Source organism: Typopeltis vanoorti, chromosome 9, assembly GCF_054136105.1.
Source record: "Typopeltis vanoorti isolate ZY-2024b chromosome 9, IOZ_Tvanoo_1.0, whole genome shotgun sequence".
NCBI lineage: Eukaryota > Metazoa > Arthropoda > Arachnida > Uropygi > Thelyphonidae > Typopeltis > Typopeltis vanoorti.
This window is the reverse complement of record NC_143557.1, coordinates 41,899,352-41,924,847: the sequence shown is the minus strand read 5'-3', so window position 1 is coordinate 41,924,847 and position 25,496 is coordinate 41,899,352. Positions and strand designations below refer to the sequence as shown.

The window sequence follows — 25,496 nt, the reverse complement described above, 5'->3', positions numbered from 1 at the left end:
ATCTAACCCTGCATGCTTTTAATTAAACTATTTTATCTACGTATATTATCTTTTTTAAGAATAATTTTATTTCTTTTAATTTAATCTTCTATTTTTATATTTTACATTGTATTGAATTTTAGCCTTTCTACTGATTGCTATGTCATCATGATGGAGAAGCTTTCTGTGTATTGCTTTCCGAAAGATCAATCAAACCATACATTGGTCTAATCAGCCATCACTGGATTAAGTGTACAAATCTCTGGATGACAACAATGCTCATTAATAAGCGAATACCAATTATTTAATTCTAAGTCTTATGAAAATAAATGCATTTGAATTTTAGTTAGTGTCTATCATTCCATCTTCAATTGTAAAGTAATCCTTTCATAGATGAATTTTAATTAACTATCACATTTGGCTGTAAGCCTGATCCAAACAACACAGCTACTTTATGGCATTACTGGAAAACTATATTAGTGAAACAGCATACAATCTGTAGTTTCAAAAGGTAAAAGAATCTCTAAGATATTCCTTTAATAATTGGTTAATGGGTAACACAATAAAACAGAGCACAGGGGGAAAAAAAAGAAGCAAAAAAAAATTGCTACCTACTTAATTTTAGTACCCACTATAACTCAATGAAATTAATGCAAAACAATAACTACATTTTTAAAAACATCTTTAAAAAAGTTCTCTGAAGATTTATGATGCATTTTAATTATTATAATTATTACGGGCAACTCCAGGGAGTTGACAGACTCATCGAAGGAGGCCCTAACATCATATCCTCGCCTTGAACTCATTCACAGTCATGGCACCCACAACAGACTCTGGCAGCTTATTCCACTCATTCACCACTCTCCAAGTAAAAAACCTAGCTCTAATATCCCTGCTAACCACATTATTGCCACGCTTCCATGTATGGCCCCTAGTCCTTCCACCACCAGTTCTATTCTCAAAAATATCTTCTGAATTAATCTTATAGAAACCCTTCAGTAATTTGAATGCCTCAATCATATCACCCCTTTTCTGCCTATCAACCAATTTCTGCAACCCACAAATCTTCAACCTGTTCTCATAAGGTTCGTTCCAGAGACCTGCTATCATCTTGGTCACTCGTCTCTGGATCCTCTCCACCTCCTCCCCATCAAGAAGAAACCCTGGAACCCATATCTGGGCACAGTAGTTTAGATGGCTTCTTATCAAGGCTCGATACAGAGGAACAATAATTTGTTTGTCTCTGCTTGTTAAAGTATTTTTCAGCAACGAAGTGATTTGATGAGCTGATTCAGCCACTTTTGTAATGTGCCCCCTAAACTTCAACTCCCTATCCACCAACACTCCCAAATCCCTGGCCTCCTCAATCTCCTGGAGTACGGTTCCACCAATATGATATACAGCTGCTAATCTTTTCACCCCAAAATGCATAACCTTACACTTTGTCACATTAAATTGACATTCATTTTCCTTAGCCCAGTCCTCCAAACTATCTAAATCATCTTGCAAAATTTTGATATCCTGTGTACTCACTATTGCTCTACCCAACTTTGCATCATCAGCAAACAAGTGAACACGTCAGATGAAAAGTCAAATGACTATATTTTCTGGCAAAATTAGTTAAATTAAGGGGATAAAAATCCCTTATTATTTTACAGCCAGTATGCGAAACTCTAAGATCGAAAACTATGATCTATGAGTTTCATGCCGAAGAACTATCGGCAAATCCAAGCGTAAGTGACCACTTGGTAGTACAGAAAGCCTTAAACTCAGCCCCACAAAAACCTACCATATGGCTTCGCTACGTTGATGATGTGTTTGCTATTTGGCCACATGGCTCGGATTCACTCCTCTCCTTCCTAACACACTTAAACAACCAACACCCTAGAATCAAGTTCACCCTGGAAAAAGAGGAAAACAATAACCTCCCCTTCCTAGACAAAGTCACCCGCCAACCTGATGGAACCTTGGTTTTCTCAGTTTATAGAAAACCCACCCATACAGGCAGATACATTCACCAACAATCCCATCACCCCCCCCCTCACAACAATATGGAGTTATTAAGACACTATTCAACAGGGCAAAAATAATCTGTTCAAGTGATCAAGCCCTAACCACTGAACTAAATCACATCCGTGAAACTTTCTTAACCAATGGCTACCCCCCTCCCCCAAAAGAATCCGAAAAATAATTAACCCAGTTATCCACAACCCACTATCCCCTCCCCTTCACAAAAAAGATTACTCTAAATCCATCACCATTCCCTACATCCGAGGCACCTCGAAAAAAATCAACAAAATTTTAAAAAAACATGACTTGACCACCTGTTACAGACTACATAGAAAATTGGCATCCCTTATCCGCTCCACTAAAGACCAACCACTTCCCCTAGACCTACCTGGTGTATACCAGGTCCCTTGCAGCTGTAAACTGTCCTACTTTGGCCAAACAGGCAGAACAGCAAATATCAGAATCTCGGAACACAAGGATTACATACGATTTCACAAGTACAGCCACTCTGGGCTTGCAGACCACGCTCTGGATACTCACCACAGAATAAGATGGAAGAAAACCACATTAATACACCGCAGCAAGTTCAAACATGAAAGACTATTCATGAAATCAGCCTCTGCCCTTAGGAACATGCCAAACCTCAACAAATTTGGATGCATGAGACTGCCCCAAATTTGGGAAACATTTATCAGAAGAACTTCAGCCCAAAGGCCAAGAACTACCAATATAGCTCGCCAGGGGGCACCATCAGGACTTTAGGAAAACATCAGCTTCCTAGCTTCAGTTCTCATTTGCTGTTATGTAATGTGCGCTTATCTTTGTAATAAGTCCCCAAGAAGATGGCAACGTGACGTTTGCCGAAATATCGGAAAGTATATATTAAAGTTTATTTAATTTATATTTCTAGTGTACGCTGTCTATTCCTTAATTATTAGTTATGTATAACCAGCGTATAAGCCTCTCAACAAGAATATATCTAGGTTGTAAAATCAACAGTGAGAAATTAAGGCAGTACGGGAAGACAGCTGGATGTGAAATCAATTGTGAAACAAGGGCGCACATTATCTCCATTGTTACTCATCATCTATACCATAGGTTCTCGATCTTTTTCGGGCCACCGCCCACTTTGCAAGACATAAATTTTGTAACACCCCCCCCCATTATAACAGTTTTCCACGTTCAAGCCGTTTGATATTATTGATGTAAATAGTAACTAATGATACATTACTGCTTATGCCGTTAAATTTTTAAAAAGAAGTGACCAATATGTGCTTCATCTTGAACACAGTTATTGCTATACCAATTTTGGTGAAACGTAGCCCATATGTAAAGATTGTAAAATGTATGCTCAAATAACATTATGCACAGTTTCATACAATGGTTTAAATATGAAAATGTGGAATACAATTAAGAGATTGCATTGCATTAGTAAGAATCTTATTGTAATAATTAAAACATCATTAAATATATTACAAAATTGTTTATTTCTAATATAAAGTAAAAATACAAAGCAAAAATAACAAATTAATGTGAAGTTTCATACAATGGTTTAAATATGAAAATTCTGAATACATATTAAGAGACTGCATTACATTAGTAAGAATCTTATTGTAATAATTAAAACACCATCAAATGTATTAGATGGTTTATTTCAAACTTACAAAGTAAAAATACAAAGAAAAAATAACAAATTAATGTGAAGGATGAGCCTGGTGCATTTTTAAAAGTTTGTTAATATCGGGTTCAATTTTTGTTAAAAACAGTCGTAAATCGCCACGCTCAGTTATATGCAATCGGTTCCTTTTCTTAGATAGTAAATTCACTACAGCACTAAACCCATGCTCAGCCAAATAAGAAGATGGAAATGCAATTAAAAATTTCTGCACTATTTCCCATAATTCTGGGTACAGTGTCGGTATTGATTTTTGAAGCCAGAACTCTTGGTATCCAGTTTTGAATTTTATTTTTAGTTCTTCATTTGTTGTGAGTTCTATGAGTTCCACTTCTAAATTTGATGATCCTGCTGTGCTTACATGTGAGAAAGGATCTAGAACCCAATTTGGTATATTCATGTTTAGAATATCCTTGAATCGCTCATTGAAATCAGCATGGAGAACCTCCAAGTGTTGGCAGTATGTAAGTAAATCTTCCTTTTTGAGAGACACTGCTAATAAATTTGAAAAGTGGCTATATTCCCCTCGGCCCATATTCCACTTGAACAGAATAAGTTTCCCTACAAAAATGGCAATAATGTTTTTTGTTTTAATTAAATTCAATTCATCACCTTGTAGTTGTAGATCGACTTCATTAAATATTTTATAGAGGTCTGTCAAATAAGCGATGTCATTTTTGGATGTAATCAGGTTGGTCCGCAATCTGTCGTCTCTATTTTCTAGGAACTCTAGTACTGAATCAAACAAATTGTAAAATTGATTCAGACAAATACCTTTTGAAAGCCAGCAAACTTCTGTGTGAAGCAGCAAATGATTGAAATCTTAATCGTTTTCACTACAAAGTTGGCTAAACAATCTGTCACTCAATGAATTGCTTCTAATCTTGTTGACTACTCTAATAACATAATGGAGTGATGTGTGCAGGCGTTCACTTAAATTTTTTGCAACCAAATGCTGACGATGAAGAAAACAATGTATAGCGAGTACATTTGGTACTGCTTGTTTCAAATGCGCTATGAAACCCTTGTGGCGCCCTGTCATTGCTGGAGCCCTATCAGTAGCAGCAGACAAAATATGACGAATAGGAATGTCTTCCTCTTGAAAAAACTTATTCATGATATTAAACATAGATTCTCCCTTTGTATCAGCTTCCAAGTTTTTAGCAAATAATAATTCTTGACAAACTTTTTCTTCTTTTATAAATCGTACGTATGATAAGAGTAGTGGTTCATTATTTGGGAGAGTTGATTCATCGAGTTGAATGGAAAATTGGCATGTCTTCAAATAATCGCACAATGATTTTTCAACGTCTTCAGCCATTTCATCAATTCTTCTTTGCACTGAATTATTGCTCAAAGGAATTTTCCTGATGATATGCTGGCTTATGAAGCACAGTGTTTATTACTTCTTTTACTGCTGGCAAAATTAATTCCTCACCAATTGTGTATGGTTTTCCTGCTTTTGTGATTAATAATGAAATATTATATAAGAAACTTGTAATCCGTCATTATCTTGTTTAGTGGATGACGTAAAAAGTTTTGATATAGTTAGACGTTTAAAATATTTTTCTTCTAGTACTTGAAAATAGGACAAATCTTTATCCTTTTTGTCAGCATGCATTTTAGTCAAATGCTCTTGTAGCCTAGAAGGCTTCATTGCTTCATTTGAAAACACTTTTTGGCAACTCAAGCACATGGGTAATAATTGGTTCATAAGAGACTGAATAAAACCATATTTCAAATACTCAATACTGTGCTGTTGACATTTCTTCTTATTTTCAGACATAATGAAGTAATAAAATTTGTAAAAATATTCACAAAATAAAAGATTTAATTTACACTTCGTATGACTCCACTTATCTATCACACTTTCGACTGATGATTGTTGGCAAAGTACAGAAAAAATAATGAAACTTATTCCTAAACCACTGGTATTTATAGATTTGAAATCTAGCCCGAATTGACTTGCATGCATTGACTTGTTTGCGATACCATCGTACTCGTGCTTTGAACAAGTCACTGCAAGCACCCATATTCCTGTCAAAACATGCTGAATTGAATGAATTACCTACGTAATAGTTGACTGACATACTACTAGTTAAGACTCGTCTGCTGCGTGGATAGACTAAAGCCTGTATGGCACGATCAATTTTTACAATAGCAAAAAATGAATAAATTTTATAAGTATATAAAAATAGAAGTTAAAATAACCTGTATGACACATTCAATTTTTTATTTTGCATGCAAGCGCATTTTGTTCATCTGATCACGACATTGTCTGAATAATTAAATAATAATTAATAAATAAAATAATTACACAAGATATAAACAGCAAACCTACAAAACATAACCACAGAAAACAGTATTATAAGTTTCGAATAATATTTGCTTTGTTTTTTCCCCTCTAGTTAGCAATATAAGTTATTACTAACTAAAATTTACGATTTTATTTCTTTCTTGCCATTATTATTTTTACTCGTAATATTAAATTATATAAAATTGGGTTTATTTTTGTAAAAATCAATTAGAAAAGTGGTTTTATATATATTTTGAAATGAAATATAACGAATATATTTGCTACTGTAAACATAACCTATTATACAAACATATATACATGCTCTATTTTCTCATTGACATAGAAAATTGACTTCTATTTCTATCTGACATGGTTAATTTTCAAATGATTAAATAAATGAATTAGAAAATTGATAAAAAAACTGATTGTGTAGGACGGGCATAAGATGAATTAAAATGCAATATTTAATTTTAAATGATTATCTAATCGCAAAATCACGAAAATAATTAATTTTGAAATATATATTATTAATTTCTTCTATAAAGAGCCACCAATCCCTAGACCGCCTGAACACCCCCAAATGCTTCTGATCCCACTATAGCCCCCCCCAGAAGGCTTCAGTGCCCACTGGGGGGGGGGGGCAGTACTGCCCACTTTGGGAACCTATGATCTATACTGATCACAACATGAAGGAAAAAAAGTGATATTAAACCTGATATCAAAATCTCAGCTCTTTACTTTATGCTGATGATGTTATACTTCTAAATAAATCCAGAACAAGTTTGCAGGATTCCCTGACTACTACTACTTCTCCTACAGCTTTTCCCACTTAAGTAGGGTTGCTGTTTGTGGTGAGTCTCCTCCACAACCTCCTGTCTTGGGCTGTAGCCACATCCAAGTTCTTCATCCTCAAGTCCTCCTCCACCATCTCCCTCCATCTCTTCTTTGGCCGGCCGCACTTCCTCCTTCCCTGAACATCCATCTGCATGACTTTTCTTCCCACACACTCTTCTCTCCCTCCTCATCACATGACCAAACCATCTAAACCTTGCCTCCTGTATCTTTGCGCCTAAGTTCATAACTTTCACCATTCCCCTTACATAGTCATTTCTCAGATGATCCTTTCTGGTCACACCGCACATCCACCTAAGCATTCTCATCTCCGCTACCTCCATCCTGTTGATGTTATTTTTCCTCAGGGCCACAGTTTCCATAGCATACATCATAGCTGGTCTCACTACTGTCCTGTAGATTTTGCCTTTTAGATTGATCGGTACCCTCTTATCGCATAGCACTCCAGCCATCTCTCTCCAGTTCCTCCATCCTGCTTGTATCCTGCATCCCACTTCTTTCTCAGCCTGACTAAACTGTTCTAATAAATTTGATATGAAAATTGACAATAAAAGACAAAGACAATGAAAATATTATTATTATTATATGACACCTCCAAGGAGTCCAAAGTCATCGAGGGAGGGCACCTACTCTACAGCTTTCTATCTCCATCACTTACTCCACCAACTACAGCAAACTGCCACTACCATCATTACTTATACCAATGCCATCTACTGCCCACCACCACTAGTATTTTTTGTCTGTAAATTGCATGTGTTTTCAAGGCCTGTATGCAGGATGAAAAACCCAAGTTTCTGGGAGAAAAATCTCTGCTACTTCTATATGAGATCGACTAACTCACCCTCAAGTATATGTCTGTGTATGTGGGGGGAACATACAAAGATTCCTCTCGTCATGACGAGAATCAATCTAAGGCCTTTTCCAATCAAAGGAAGCAATGCACCGTCATTCTTCCAAATGCACTACAGAGGCACTTATAGGGAGAAAATAGACACTGAAAACATCAACTGCATCCTGATCCTGAGAACCTACAGAACAAGTAAACCATTTCAGCTATTTAGGCACAATTTTTTTAGTGAATACAGCAAATTAAATATGGAGATAGTCATCAGAATTAGCAAAGCTGATATGGTAGGAAGTCAACTGAATACATTTATAAGGAGTAGGAGAGAAATTATCAAAACACTAACTTAACTGTATACAAGACAATGATCAAACTGGTTTTAAGTTATGGATCTGAGAGTTGAGTTAGAAGTAAAGCACTTGATCATAGACTAGAGACAACAGATATGAGAATATTAGGAAAGAGCTTAATGTTGTTAACATTTTGGAATACGTTAGCAGGGTGAATCTCAGGTGGTAAGGAATGGGAGAGGAAATGGTAGCAACACAAGTATTTTTTTTGTCAGAATGGAAAAAGACCCAGGGGAAGACCAAAGACAAGGTGGAGTGATACACAGTGGATACTTCTAAGGCAGTACAGTGGACTGTACTGCCTTAGAAGACAGAAATATAAAATCTGATAGTACTGAAGTCTTGACAGATAACAGATTAATCTGGAGGAAAACTGTCAATAGGATGTTAGTAATGATGTAACATTTTTCAACAATTTTCCTCCAAATCAATCTATTACTTGTGAGCACTCCAACACTGTTATATCTAACATTTTGGTTTCTAAGGCACTTCTGACTGAATCAATACACACAGACCTTGGTCTTCCTCTGGGTCTCTTTCCTGCCAACTTGCCATCCAACACCTATTTTGCTAACTTTTCCTCATCCATTCTATTTAAGTGACCATATCTTCTTCAATATTCAATTCTTCAATAGCCTCCAGAACATTTGGGCACCTTCCACATATTTATTTTCCATACTCTTACCAAATTCTTCCCATGACTTTTGTTTAGCTAATTTTACATATAGCTTAGTTTTCTTAGATATTTCTCTGTACTCTTTAAGTGCATCTGCCGACTTATTTGCTAGAAACTTTTGGCATGCTTTCTTCTTTTCTAGGACTGTTTCTTTAACTTTTTTGTGTCACACATGGTGTTGTTATTTTTCAATTCTTGCAGACAACTTCACTACATTATTCCTCTAGCTGAATCATTCAATGTCGTCTTCAGAGTTTTCCACTGAGACATGGTTTGGCTTCTGTTTTAAATTTGTTTTGTGTTTTCTTCAAAAAAGTTTGTAAAGTCGAATCTACAATTTACCTGTAAAAGCTGCTCAACTTTAATTTAAAAAAAAAAAAAAAAACTTTCTTACTTACTTCTTGTCAATGTTATATCTATTTTTATCCTGCTTAGTACTAAATAAAGGTCACTTCCAATTTCAAATCCTCTGTACACTCTTGCATCCTGAATCAGCATGATGATGTAGTCAATGTAACTTTTTTGTGTAGTACTACCATGATATCTTGTGTCCCCTCCCTCAAGGTAATATGTCAAAAATCTAACGCTCATGATAATGAAGATATCCAGAAAATGCACCAAAAACAATTCATCAAAAGACAATTTACTGAAAGGCAATTAATCTAAAAAACAATTAATCGAACAACAGTAAATTGAAAAAGGCAACTCGTTGAAAACCAACAATTCATCGAAAAATCACAATTTGCCGAAACTACAAATCATTGAAGGAACAGTTCATCGTAAATCAAGTATTTTAAGATGTTAAGTGAAATCTATTTATCAAAAAGAACTGCAGTTTTTAATGGATTAACTTGTGATACAATTGAAGCTTAGCATGATACTCCCTTTATACATGTTATGTAGACGTGCGGCAATTTTTTTGAGGGATATTCCTTTCAGTCATTATGTGTGTGTTTCGTGTATTTTACACAATCTGGAAAATATCATGTAAATAATCTTAATTATTATTATAATTATTATTCTCTCTTATCCTCCTATCTCCTTAACCGATTAGTTGGTGGGGTAGCAATGCTATTTTATTATGGAATAATTAACGAACAAGATGGTTTCCCATTGTCTTCTTTATCCAGTAAGTGTTTTATATCCAGTAAGTGTTTTATATCCATAGATATGTGTGTTCATGGGGAATTTGCAGGACGAAACACCTGGGTTTCTGGGAGTAAAACCCTGCCCCGTCCATATGAGACCAGATAACTCACCTCCAGTTGAAGATGACTGGTTAAAATTCTTGGTGTTATGCACAGGATTCAAACTCAGGTCTTTGCAACTAAAGGGCTTCGTTTATACCGACTGAACTATGGAGACTCCATTATTATTAGTAGTAACAGTAGTATTAGTATGCTGATATCTGCACAAACCCCAGTTATATGGGATAAATTTTACTCCAATTTGGTTGAACCTTTTACAAAATTTGTCAAATTGTTCCAGTTTTCAATTCAACTATATTCAAGGCTACAAAGGGATAACATGTTGATATTTTAGAGCAATAACTCTGACTTAGTGAAATATGCACAATGATCAAAATTGGTAAAATGCACAAGAAGTCTGTGTGGTTCAGTTTTAGTTTCAACAGGATCACTTTTATCAAAAATTTTGGTAAAGAAGTTTGAAATGATATTAATAATTCTGCTCTAACTGGATGAAATTTTACAGTTAAGATCAATATTAAAATTTCTCTGTGTTGATTTCAATCTGATCATTGTTGTGAAAAAATTAGGTAGAATGAATTTCTTTTGTCTAGAGATAAATCACTATCTACACAATGAAGTAGCAATGAGATATACAACATCTTGGGTGACATTAGGGATTCTTACTGAACAATTTAAAAGAATAGTTTTCAAGAAAATTCTTCTTTTGATGAATTCTGAAATTCATTGAAAAATTATCAATGAATTATATTTTCGATCAAATATGTTTGCAATGAATTGTCGCGTGATGAACTGTCATTCAATGAATAATTTTATCGAACTCTAACATCAATAAATTGTCTTTTTTGATGAATTTCCATTTGTTAAATTGTTGTTTGATTAATTGTTTATTCAATGAATTGCTTTTTCAATGAACTGTTGCCATTCACTAAACTGCCTTCCAATGAACAATTTTTGATGCCTTTTCGTGAAACCAATTATGGGAAACCATAACATTTATTGGAGTCTGAAGTAATAAAGAGATGTTACCAGATATTAAAAAATAGATTACCATTATCATCACTTGAAGTGAAGTTCTCGATGTGAGAAGCCGCTCAACAATCTACTCAGTTCCATTCTGACAAATATTTTGTCTGTTAATTGCATGTATTAGTACTGAGGTAGACTAAAAAAAGTTAGGTAATTTAAGAACCATGCTCTAGAGATCAAACACGTTGTTTAAGATAATTCATGCCTCTAATAAGCAAGGTTTTGGTCTCACACTGGATTTCATCTGGATGATGAAAATTCATCATCATCTTCCTTATACCCTCTTATACCTTGCGGTGTCGAGGGTTCATTGATCATCGGGCCTCATTCCGTTTTTACAGGATAAGGTGGTCAGCCTTATGCCCTGGTGTATCCTATGGCCTGTAGTGTGGAGTTCTCAAGGCCAGTTTGCCTGCTTGTGGGATGAAAAACCCCAGAATAAACTGGGGGAAAAACCCTGTTGTCCACGCCCAAGACTGGCTAACTTGGCTATGGCTGAGGAAGATCCTTCAGATGAAAATTATCTATTATATTTACTGATATAAAAGAAATATGAAGAAATTTGATAAAAAATGAAATATTTTGCAATTTGTTACATAATCTATACTTACAGGAGTGAGATATCTATATGTGAGGTGTGCATTTTCAGCAAGGACATCAGCAGCAAGGTCATAATACTAAAATGAATAATAATAAATACTTCATGAATAATAATTGCTTTTAAATTTTATATTATACTTCATATTATTTTATACAACTCAAAATAATCTGAATATAAAATAATAAGAATTTCTTTTAATTTTTTTTATAAATAGTACTAACCATATTCTAGTACAATATACATTTAGTTTAGTACATTTAGCCCTGAAGGTGAATATTTCTGCATTTGCAGGAGATGGAGAAAAATAAATGAAAAAGAAAGAAAAATGGCTTGTTGTTATTATTATTATTATTATTATTATTAACACTTGACCTCCAGAGTCAGAGACGTCGTGGGAGATACACACTATTACACACAATGTTCATCCAACCATGCCTTAAGCTGATTCAATGTGTCTACACCCACAATACACTCAGGAAATGCACTCCACTCCCCAACGACTCTCCATGCAAAAAATTACTCCTCACACACTTTCCAGTAATTTCCTCTTGTTCAATTCCCCCCCCCCCACACACACACATACACCCAGTGTATGAATAATCTCCATGTCGACGTGATAACAACCTGACTAGCTTATGTCTCAATCATATCCCTCCTCTATTCCCCCTATTCACGAGACTCTGCAACTTACATTCTCTCAATCTGTCTTTATATCCACATTCCAAAGACCACTGACCACCTTTGTGAATCTTCTCTGGACCCTTTCCAACATATCCTAATCACCATGAAAATCAGGTGACCAAATCTGTGCACAATAACCCATATGAGGCCTGATCAAGGCCTTATACAATGGTATCATAGCCTCTCTATTTCTGCATGTCAGAGTCCTCTGCATCATTGCCATTATCCGATGTGACGTCTTCACAACTTGTGCAATGTGGTCCCTGAATTTCATGTCCTTATCCATCATTACTCTTAGACCTCTCATCTGCTCTACTTCCGTTAAAGTTTCCTCACCAAGTGTATACATTGCATTCCATCGTTGCTTACCAAATCTCAAAAGTTACGCTTTGCAACAATGAACTGATAGGTCCACTTACCTGCCCATTCATGCAACCTATTCAAGTCCTCTTGTAAGGCCATAACATATGCTTGACTCTGCACTGCTCTCCCAAGTTTTTACATCATCTGCAAACAGCTGCATATCACTACTTAAACCCATCCCAATATCAATAAGATACAAATTGAACAACAATTGCCCCAAAACTGACCCCTGTGTCACACCACTAGTGACCTTTCTCTTTCGGGATACCGCATCCCCATATACAACTTTCTGATACCTAACCGATAGCCAGTCACTGATCCAATCTAGAAGTCTGTTATCTAATCCCATCTATTTCAATTTATATAAGAGCTTGTAATGCAACAGTCTATCAAACGCTTTTGCAAAATCTAAGTACACCACTGTATATGCATCTTCCCTATCCAAAATATTTGTCACCTTGTTATAGTACATAAGTTAGTGAAACATGATCCACCCCCCCCACCCCCTTAACAAACCCATGTTGATAACCACAGAGAATATTGCTGTTATCAACCCATTTCTGTATCCTACTTCTCACTAATCTCTCCACTACCTTCAACACAACTCCAGATATAATATAAGACTGGCCAATAATAAGATAACCACAGCCTTATCACCACCTTTATCCAGTGGAACACCCTTCTTTTTACCTTCCTTTGAACCTGCTTCTGTGCTGTTATAAGACTTTTATTAAACATGCATGCCAATGCTACTGCTAATTCCCCTGGAACATTCCCTTAAGATGCATGGTGATATGTCATTAAATCCTATCACCTTATTGACATCAATCTTATTTATTTCCTCAAATACCTCCTGCTCACTCACAATTAAGCCATCCCCTCCTATATCCTCTAAACTTAATTTCTTTATGATTCTACCCTGATCAGGATGAAATACACTTATAAATTGATCACTGAATACCTCAACAATGTTTTCTGCAGCAGTTACCATTCTACCATTTTCATCCATTAACTTCATCTTACCATGATCATTCTTCTTTCTACTTGACACAGCTAAGGTTTTTCTTTGTCTGATTTACCAATTTCTGCTCACACTCTATTTTTGCTTTCCTTACTAACTGAGTCACTCTACTGGCTTGTTCTTTACACTCTTCATGGGACTGATTATTACTATTATTCATCTTGTACTTCCTCCAAAGTACTTTCTTTTTCCAGATTTCATGCTTAAGCTCCATATTGCAGAGTACTGAAAATAACCTGTTATTTAATGGTTCAAGCTTTAATTTTATTAAAGCTTGACCGTTAAATAACAGGTTATTTTCAGTACTCTGCAATGAAATGGGCAGTGAATATATACAACTTTTGCTTCATTCTGAAATTCGCTGGCTTTCCAGGGGCAAAGTACTAACAAGGTTATTTCACTTAAGGCACGAAGTTTTATTATTTGTAAATGAACATAATTCTGATTTTGCATCACTCCTTGTTGATGAAGCATGGTTATCAACACTATCCTATCTTTCAGACATTTTTTCGAAATTAAATGAACTAAATCTCTCGCTTCAGGGAAATTCTTTAACTGTTCTTGATGCCTACAACAAAATAAAAGCATTCGAGAAAAAATTAGTTTTATGGATTAATTATGTAAAAGACAGACAATTTGCACCTTTTCCTGGAAAGGGTTTGTGCCCACCTCAAAAATCTGAAACGGAATTTTAAAACATATTTTCCAAATAACTTTTATAAGAAATTTCTGTGGGTTCGCAATCCATTTCAGGCTTGCAGTCACGAGAATGACCTTTCATTATCGAAAAAAAGGAACAGTTAATTGAACTTTCAAGTGACAGTGGACTTAAAATGCAATTGCGTGATCTTATTTTGGCTCGATTTCGGATCTCGCCTTTGGTGAGGAGTGAATTTCCCGAATTATCTGAAGCAGCATTGAAAATCATCATGCAGTTTTCTATAACCTATCTTTGTGAGAAAGGATTTTCATCGCTCCTTCAAACAAAAACAAAATACAGAAATCATCTTTTTGTGTGCCGATCTTCGACTGAAGTTGACCAATATTGAGCCAAATATCCAAAACTCTGCAAGGTCCGAGAAGCTCAACCATCTCATTAAAAGTAAGTAGTAATATAATTATATCATATTATTTATTTGTTTAATAAAAATTAAAACTTTGTTCAATGATGATACACTTTTAACTGTTTACTTCCAATTTAATTAATTATGTCTCTATATGTATTCAAAACAAGCTTTTAGATTTATTATGTTATAAATGGCACAGTTTTTCCGAAATGTTGGTAATTCTTACATAAGTTTTTAAAAAAATTACAAAAAGTCAAAATGACATATAGGGAAATAAATTAAAAACAATATTTTTATTTTTGATGTAAAGCTTTAATTCCAACATTCTAAAATGTTATTTTTCTTGCTTTTCTGTTCGCAAAATCATCAAATAACATTGTCAAAGTCTATTTCATCACTCAATTGCTGTTTTATAGACAGTATGGCAAGATTTCTTAAATGCCAAAAAAGTGCTGCCCGGGGCGGATCACCCACTTTCCCCCAGATATGCCTCTGTAACTTAGTGGTCCATAGAATTGTTTTAAGCGTTTTACTGGTCCTTGGGCTTAGAAAGGTTGAGAAATGCTGCTTTATACTAATGCTAGGAGTATCCAAAATAAAGGATATGAATTGGGGCACTGATAGATCAGCCTGGCCAAAGATTATTGGGATCTCTGAGACGTGGTTGATGGAAGATGATATAATAACAGGAATTGAAGTAGCAGGGTACAGCATTTTTCAACAAGATAGGAAAGGAAAATGTGGTGGAGGAGTACTGCTTATGATAAGTGATGACTTATGTCCTCTAAGAGTGGAGGCTCTGGAAGGCAGTGACACTAATGGTTTTGAAAGCATATGGTGTGAGGTAGAGGTGGGAAAGACAGGATATTTAGGGGTATTGCTAAAACCAAGGAGCACAGAGGGTGGGGGAGCAGGAGATGTTTAGGCAGTTGAGCTTGGCAAGTAGTCCATAGAGTGGTAGTTAAAATCTCCCAGGATGGGAGATTTTAACTACAGTAGTATAAACTGAGAAGAGGAAAATGCATGTTGTAATAAGGGAATGGAAATTCTAGAATTCTTGAGGGACAAATGTCTTAGGCAACATGTAATAGAGGAAGCAAGAGGTTCAAGAGTTTTGGATTTGGTCATAGCATCAAAAGAGCTGATAATAATTGAGATTACATCCCTTCCCTCCCCAGTTGGAGAGAGTGACCATGTGGTTTTCACTTGGAAGATGAATCGACATGCAGAAGTATCAAAGAAAAGAGAATGTATGTGGAATTATAAGGCAGGTGATTCTAATAGTCTTAGATATGAACTTGGGACAGTTCCATGGAGGGAGGAATTGGAAGGGTGAGATATCAATAGTGCTTGGAAAATTGTGAAGGAATATTTCTTAGCAGCAATAGTAGGCTGTATTCCACGAGTGAAGAAGAGCAGACACAATTTTGTGTAAAGTGGATGACAAACAATATCAAAAAGGAACAACAGTTGAAAAAGAGATTATAGAAGAGATATAAGGAGATGGGTGGAGGGCAGATATATGAAGAATATAAGATGCAGGCCAGGAGAGAGACTAGTATGGTGAGGAAGGCAAAACTAGAATATGAGAAGAGATTGGCACAAAGATCCAAAGAAAATCCTAGGGAATTTTTTAGCTATGTGGCCAGTAGGAGAAGAAATGAATGTGAAAGAATGACACTGCGGGATAAAAATTGGAATAGAGTGACTGATGCAGAGGACATAGTGGAGTTGTTCAATGAGCACTTTATTGGAGTATTTCATCCTGGAGAAGGTTTTAATACTAGAGGGATAGGGCAGGTTTAGAGTTTGGAGGTGCAAGAGGAGAGTGTGTTCCAAATACTAAGTACTCTGGATATCAGTAAAGCTGTGGGACTGGATGGTATTTCACCACGGGTTTTGAGAGAATATGCTAAAGAACTGACAGCTCCATTGACCTGACTCTTCAATAAAAGTCTGGCTGTAGGAAAGATACCCAAGGAATGGAAGAAAGGTAAGATAGTGCTACATAAGGGCGGTAGCAGACTGGAAGTGTCTAATTATAGGCCAGTTTGTCATCAGTAGTTGTTAAGGTCTTGGAGAAATTAGTGAGGGCTATGTACAGCGTTGGGCAGATGCAGGTAATGTTATCTGTGAGAATCAACATGGATTTATTCAGGGGCACTCTTGCTTTAGTAATATGATTGCCTTTTATAATAAAGTGACAAGAGCAGTTGATGAGGGAAAGGCATATAGTGCCATTTTTTTGGATTTTGTAAAGGTGTTTGACAGAGTGCCACATGATAAGCTGATATTTAAGTTACAGCACATGGATTTAAATGTCAGGTTAGTCAACTGGATTCAGGATTGATATGATAGGTATCAGAGAGTTGTGTATGGTGGGGCAGTTTCAAGGAAGCAGAGGGTTACAAGTGGGGTCCCACAGGGCTCAGTACTGGGACCTATATTGTTTAACCTTTATATCAATGATATTGTCAATGGATTGCAAGGGGATATTGTGTTGTTTGCAGATGATGTGAAGCTGGGAAGGGTTATCATTAATAGTGCAGATGCGGCAGCCCTGCAAGAGGACTTGAATAAACTAGACAGATGGGCAAATGAATGTGGTTATCAGTTTAATGCAGCAAAATGTAAAGTCTTGAAGTTTGGGATCCATTGATTGGAGGATGCATATTCGATTGGAGGAGCTATAAGTGTGCTCTCAAAAAGTCTTAACTTCATTCCTTCTCCGACCTCCATTCCTAAAGAACTCTTTCTTACAAAGGTTGAAAAGGCGGCAGCACAGTTACCAAAACAAACTGCGAATCTACTTAAGATCAATGCCATCTTCACTATAAACAATAGTCATCGTCCTACAGATAATCTATCTCTGACAGAAAGAAAAGCAATCCACCTGCTTCGTAACAACAATGATATTATTATCTTACCTGCTGATAAAGGGAATGCAACTGTAATCTTAGACAAATCTAACTATCGTTCAAAGATGAACAACTTATTAAGTTCTGATACCTATTCTAGAAAGTGATCCCACAAGAAAACTTCTTAACCGTACAAACAATCTTCTGAAATCTACATCTGAACTTCCCAGACACACACAAGACTATCTCCCTGGTCTCTCATCCCCTCATTCCTCATTTGTATGGCCTGCCTAAGATCCACAAGGCTGACACTCCTTTAAGACCTATTGTGGAAGGTATTGACTCACCTATTTACAATCTATCTAAATATCTTGCAGCTTCTTTAAAACATCTAGTTGGCAATTCCTCCTCCTTCATAAAAAAACCCTGAAGATTTCATCTCAAAAATAAAAAATTTAAATCTCAAAGACTGGCAGAATGGTGAGTTTGGACATCGTGTCTCTTTTTACGAATGTACCTATAGATGAAGTTCTAACTCTTCTTAAGAACAAGGTTTCATAGAAAATATTTGCTCTACTAACACAATGCATTAATTCTGGCTATTTCTGCTATGAAGATAAAATATATAAACAAACAAGTGGGTTAGCTATGGGCAGCCCTCTATCCCCAGTCTTAGCTAACATTTTTTTTACAAGATTTTGAAGAGAGAGCTATTTCTATAGCTACTTTAAAACCTAAACTGTGGTTACGATACATAGATGACGTCTTCCTTATCTGGGAACATGGTTTAGCGGAACTACAAAACTTCCTAAACTATTTAAATAATCAACATCATAAGATTAAATTCACATCAGAACTAGAGATTAACGGCATTCTCCCCTTCTTGGATCTAAAGATCAGTAGAGTACCTGACTGTCTTAAATTTTCAATTTTTCAAAAAAACCACCCACACTGATAGATATTTGCATGCCTCTTCTCATCACTTCCCTCTTCAAAAACTTGGCATCATCTCCACCCTTGCCCATCGTGCAAGATGTCTTACTTCCACAGAAGAAGACCTCCTTCAAACAGAATTTAACTTCCTGAAAAACACCTTCTTAAGTAATGGATATTCATCTCGTAACATCACTAAACGTTTGAGATCACGCCAACAGCCTCGATAAAAAGATGAATCCAACCCTATCGCTCACATACAGTTACCATTTATTAGCTCTCTTACTCCAAAACTATCTAGGATTATGAAGAAATTCAACATAAAGACCGACTATACAACTCTGCCAAAACTTCGTTCTTTTCTGAGTCAACCAAAACACAACCAACTGCATTTTCCTGGTGTTTATCAAGTTATGTGCAACTGTGGTCGACCTTATTTTGGCCAGAAATATAAATCTATTTCACTACGTCTTGAAGAACATAGACATGACATCTCCTACAATAGAATACGAGTGAGCGCCCTTTCCAGTCAATGTTCTTTTCTCTGCCAACTCTAACCTCGAAGAACGTCAACTTCAAGTTGATTGGGACCACACAACCAATTTATATATATATGCAAGGATGAATTTGAAAGACGAATTATAGAATCCAAAGAAATAGTTCTGGACCCTTCACACATGAACAACAATCTGAGCTACAATTTGCCTGATTCCCATAGCGCAGTAATCCAGTATTGCCGCTCTAAAATTGTTCACACACATTCAACTCATGCTACTATCTCAATTCCTCACATTAATCAGTTTGCACAAAAAACTGGAGGATCATTACTGGTCTCAAAAGTAAATGTTTATTATTTCAAAATTGCTACAACTTTTGAAAATGAAAAATTAATTCATTATTTTAAATTTAATCTGTACCTCATATTTGCAGTATAAGAGAAGAAGATTTCCAAATGTTTCAGGAGGAAAAGGATTCTGCTGAATGAGAAATTGCAACTTTTCAAATCCTTCTGTTGGCTGAGTTTCCATGTTCATCAATGCCTGATTATGAAGTGTAACAGCATCTAATTCTTCTTCAGATCGAGGAGGCATATCAGTTAATGCTTCACGGGCTGCATCAACTAAAGGACATAGTTTAAAAGATAGTGACTTTTCTAATTTCAAGCCAAAGAGCAAACACTATTTTTTTAAAAACAAATGTTTACTTTAACTTTTACTTTTCAAGCAAAAAAAAATGATGAAGCATGCACAGAACTGTGAAGGACAGTAGGAAGTGATTTGTCTTGTTTCTCTAATATAAGAATTGGGGGAGAAGAATGATAGCAGGAGGTGAGGTTACTTAGGTGAATGTGACATCGTGGAGCATTTGAAAGCAGTGGGAGGAGGAGGAGGAGAGACCGACTGTGAGTGAGCAAGAAGTATATGGAGAATTGAGCAAACTTGTTGTTAATAAGGCTGTGGAACTTGATGATACATCAGCTCATATTTTGAAGGCATGTGCCAGAGAGTTGACATCTGCCTTAGTATATTTGTTTAATATGAGTCTTACATTGGGTCAAGCTCCAAAGGAATGGAAGGAACTGAAGATTCTTTTGCTTCATAAGGGAGGAGACAGAACTCAAGGATCAAAAGCCAATCTGTGTGTCAGGTGCTGTGATTAAAGTGTTGGAAAAGCTAGAGAGAACCAGCATCCACAACTGGGTTGACAACAGCGGTATTATCTTTAATGGACAGCACAGATTTGCTAAGGGAAGTCATATTTCAGTAATCTACTTACTTAGCTGCACTGGACAGGGAGATGGATGCATTTTGCAAAGGATTTTGATAAATTAACAAATAATATATTGACAATCAAGCTAGAGTAGATGAGGTTGGGGTCACCTGGTTTTCAAAAGGATGAAGAGGTATTAGACCAGCGCATTGGATTGGAGATTAGCTAACTGATAGGTATCAGCAAGTTGTATAGGGTGGAGCAACATCTCATAAGAGGCAAGTCAATAGCAATGTGCCTTGGGGGTCTGTTTTAGGGCCAATTGCTGTTTAACCTCTACATTAATGAAATTCAGGAAAGTTTGAATGGGGATATTCAGTTGTTTTCAGGTAATGCAAAGTTGAGAAGAACCATGAGGAATAGAGCAAATGTTGTGGCCTTACAAGAAGACTTGAATAGACTGAGTGTATGAGCATAGGAGTGGGAATGCCAATTCAACGTTGTGAAATGTAATGTATTAAAATTTGGAAAACAAAGATGGGATGTACAATTCACTCTTGATGGGATATATTGTTGGATATATTATCTAAAATTTATATGACACATTGCCAAAATTGTAAGGACAACACAACAAATTCTGGCAATAACGCATAGGCCACTGACTTATAGAAGTAAGGGAGATTCTAAGGGATTTCATTGTATAAGGCCTTGATTAGATCTGGTAGCCTGGTTTTCAAAAGGATGAAGAGATATTGGAAAGGGTCCAGAGGCAATGGACTAATACAGCTTCTGGTCTCTGCAATGATGAATATGAAGAAAAGTTGAAAAGATGCAATTTTCAGAGTCTAGTGGATAGGAGACAGATGGGTGATACGATAGAGATGTACAAGTTGGTAACGGGTTGTTATAGGATTAACATTGAAGAGGTTTTTCATAAAATGGTAGGAGATGGGGGGGGGAGAAACAACAGGTCATTCCTGGAAGCTGTATAAGGAGGATATGAGCAAGGGAGTGAGAAGCAGGTTTTTTGCATGGAGAGTTGCAAATGATTAGCGTGCATTGCCTGAGAGTGTGGTGCCTGCAGAGAATCTGAATTTATTTAAGGCATGGTATTTTCAGCTATGTGCATGACAAAGGGGATCTCCCCATGATAAGCCTCTGGTTTCATGGGAGTCTTGGGATAATAATAATAATATTATATTCTAAAACAAAACATCACATAGCATTTTTTAACAATTAAGTCTAAAAATTTTAATGAGTTTTAACTGACTAATTCTTATGAGTTGATGAAACACTCAAGAATTAAAATATTTTTATTCTGAAGTACTGCGGTACCTTATTTTGTAAGTCTCACCCAAAGAAATGCCTTAATTCTTCTAATCAAGTGAAAACATGAACATTTGTTATTTCATAAAATTGCATATTACAATATTTCAGTTCTAGATTCTTTCTTAAAAAGTTCTGGCATGATAATTAGTATATCATCTAAGAATCCTATTCTAGAAACCAAACACTGGAGTTATTCATGCTATTTCTGGCCTCTAATAAAAAGAACAGCAAGTCTTTCTCTGAGTAATAAAAATCATGTGTCATAAAAAATGTATAACCATGCCTTTCACAAAACATTCATGTCAGAATGAGATTCACACTTAGAGCCTTAGCTACAAAATAGAGACACTTATCTAGTTAGCCATTCCGACTGACAAATAAAGAGAAAGTAAATTCTAGACTATGCATCAACTAGACTAAACATTAAGAGCATAATACTAACTATTGTTTTCATTACACACACACACACACACGCACGCACGCACACAATACACACACACACACACAGGGGATGAAAATCCCATCAGTCAGTTCAAGCATTTCAATTCCATTATCTAAAATACATACAACAAGGAAATGTTGGATATCAATATTAACATATTCTGGGTGCTAAAGTATATATACAAACAAAAGAGATAAAAACATCATTGTGTAGCTGGGCCTAAGAGTGCCATGAGCATATAGTTAATAAAAGAGAAACTTCTGATGTATTTCTTGATGGAAATCAAAATTCATGGGGGGAAAACAGAGTAAGTCAGTCAACAGCTACCCTGTTCCAAAGAAAAGAGTACTGTTGACTAGAGTTGCTTGCGTTTTTAGATGCTTAAATGAAAATAGAAAAATGATTGTAGCTCCTCCACTCATCATCAGGTAATTAATTACTTACATTTATCAAAAGCCTACTTTCACAGGATGCTACATTCAACAGCAATCTGCTTACCATCCCTCACAGAAGAATATAATTATAAAACGTTTAGTACAATATGATTGACAACTCAACAATTACAGCAAGAACTCTTAAACATCAAATAATATATGAAACTCAATGGCTTCTCAGAAAGAACCACATAACAGCTTTTTCTATAATACTAGCACAAATAATATGGAAACAGTATGTCAAGTCCCAACCCCATACATTTCTTGCCTCTCAGAACCCATTTCCAGAATTCTGAAGAAATACACTGCTTGGAAAGAAGTTAACGGGCACCCTTATTGACAAGGTACATTATGTAATGTAATGATGTGTTTGTAGCTGATATAAATCGCCAGGGAACCAGGGCGAACAGCGAAAAGTCAGCTACTGGAACAAATCTGAAAATAAACCCCAACTCAACATCACCAGAGTTAAAGATCGGTACTATCAACATAAGAAGCCTGAATGGCAAAGAAATGGAGCTAGATGAGGAATTAGATAAGTACCAGAACGACATAATAGGGGTGACTGAAACAAAAAAGACCAAAACTGGTGAGATCTTTCTGAGCAATAAATACAAAATGTTATATTCAGGCAATGACAATCAAGGAAAAGGAGTAGCCATAGTATTCAACACAAAATACGAGGCTAATCTTCTTGAATGGCAGTCAGTCTCAAGTAGAGTAATGTGGGCAAATATGAGAATGGGGAACTGGCCAATGAGACTTATTTGTGCCTATGGTCCCACAGAAGGTTCTACTAAGGTAGAAGTGGGGGAATTTTTTGACGCTTTAGAAAAAGCAACTGACACAATGAAAAAGGAAAAGTTGGTCCTTGTTGGGGATCTAAATAGCAGAGTAGGAAATGATTGTGAGACATACAAAAATATTTTGGGAAAATTTGGAGAAAAGAGCAAAGCTAATAATAATGGCAAATATCTGTTGGATTTCTGCTCAGGATATGGACTGGTTATTACTAACACCATGTTCCAACATAAAAATGTGCACAAATTCACATGGAGAGAAGAGGCTAGGAATAAGAAAAGTCTCATTGACTATGTTATTGTTGATAGTGATGTTTTCTCCCTGGTGCAGGACACCAGAGTGTACAGAGGATTTGAAATTGGAAGTGATCGCTATTTAGTCTTGAGCAGGATAAAATTGAATTTCATATTGAAAAGAATAACATGTAAGAAAGTTTTAAAGCGAATAAAAGTTGAGCAGCTCTCAGATGTGAACTGTAGACTAAAATACAGAAAGATTATTGAAAAGAAAATGAAAGAGTTTGAGAACGGGAACCAAACCTTGGAGATTCAGTGGCAAACTCTGAAGAAAACATTGATTGATTCTGCCACAGAGGCATGTGGTGAGGTTGTGTGCAAGGATAAAAAAATCATAACTCCCTGGTGGACACAGGAAGTTAAAGAGGCAGTGAAGGAAAAGAAGAAAGCATATCAAAAATTCTTGACAAATAAGTCAGCTTTTACTCTTACAGAATACAGAGACAAATGTAAGAAATCTAAACAGTGTGTAAAACTAGCTAAACAATATAGAAAATAAGCAAGAATATAGAAAATAAATATCAAGAAGGTGGCAAAATATTATGGAGGTTGTTAAAGAAGCTTAGGAATGGAGGAAAGAGTGCTGTAAGAGGAGTTAGAGATGATAAAGGTGACATGAAAACAGGAGAAAAAGATATCCTTGAAGTATGGAGTAATTACTTTGAAAAACTTCTAATAAATGAAACAAGCAGTGATGACAGCACAGTAGTAAAAAACACTGACCAGGCATGCAGTCAGGAATACATATTCATACTTGAAGTATAAAAAGCCATCAAAGGCTTGAAATGTGAAAAGGCAGCAGGAGTAGATGATATTCGACCAGAAATGCTGAAGTATGGTGGTATAAAAGTCTTACAGTGGCTGCACTGCATAGTTCAGAAAGCCTGGACAGAGGGACGAATTCCCGATGATTGGAGTAGAGCTCTCATAGTACCCATATATAAAAAGGGAAATAAAACTGAATGTGAGAATTACAGAGGTATTTCCCTACTGAGTGTTCCTGGCAAGATCTATGCAAGTATACTTGAGAAACGGTTGAGAAGAATTGTGGAAGAAAAGCTTGGTGAAGAACAAGCTGGATTCAGGCCAAATAGAGGCTGTCAGGATCAGATCTTCACTTTACGACAAATAGTCGAGAAAGCATGGGAATACAACAAAGATCTGTATTTAAGTTTTGTCGATTTGGAAAAGGCATATGACAAGGTGCCAAGAGAGAAGCTATTCAATATGCTGCAGTTATATGGTGTCAATGGGGCATTATATCAAGCAATACTTAGTCTTTATTTGAGTTGTAAGTCAGCAGTTAGAATTGAAGGAAGTACAGGAAGATGGTTTAATGTTAAATCTGGTGTGAGACAAGGATGTACATTATCCCCTCTGTTATTCATTATCTATATGGATCACATTATGAAGGAATGTGGTATTAAACCTGATATCAAAATTGGAGATGTTAATGTCAGCTCTTTGCTTTATGCAGATGATGTTATACTTCTAAATAAATCCGCTACAAGTCTGCAAGATTCTCTGACTAAATTGAATAGCTGTTGTAATAGATATGGTATGTAGGTCAGCAATAAAAAGACAAAGACAATGAAAATATGCAGAATCATTGAAAATGTCCACAGTGTTGTGAATGGAGAACCTGTGGAACAAGTAAAACATTTCAGCTACTTAGGCATGATTTTTACTGAAGATGGTAAATTAAGTATAGAAATTGACAACAGAATCAGCAAAGCTGGTATGGTGGGAAGTGAATTGAATAAATTCATATGGAATAAGAGAGAAATTAGTCGGAACACTAAATTAGCTGTATACAAGACAGTGTTCAAACCAGTTTTAACTTATGGATCTGAGAGCTGGGTCAGAAGTAAAACACTTCACCAAAGACTAGAGACCGCAGATATGAGAGTCCTGAGAAAGATTAGAGGCGTGAACAGATGGCATCAATGGCAATATCATATTAAAAATGAGGATATTAGGAAAGAACTTGATATTGTCAGCATCCAGGAATGCATTAGCATAGCTAATCCCAGGTGGTATG

At 35.9% G+C, this 25,496-nt stretch overlaps 1 protein-coding gene across 1 annotated transcript in view; it reads right to left on the bottom strand.

Annotated features, from left to right (window-relative positions):
* Ttc30 (tetratricopeptide repeat domain 30) overlaps positions 1-25,496 on the bottom strand; it is a 232,626-nt gene that overhangs the window by 77,889 nt on the left and 129,241 nt on the right. The window contains exons 9-10 of the mRNA XM_090397606.1: positions 19,361-19,563; positions 11,531-11,596 (exon numbers count right to left, since the gene is read on the bottom strand). Of these exons, the coding sequence (XP_090253732.1) occupies positions 11,531-11,596; positions 19,361-19,563 (269 nt within the window). The remainder of the gene's footprint in view (positions 1-11,530; positions 11,597-19,360; positions 19,564-25,496) is intronic.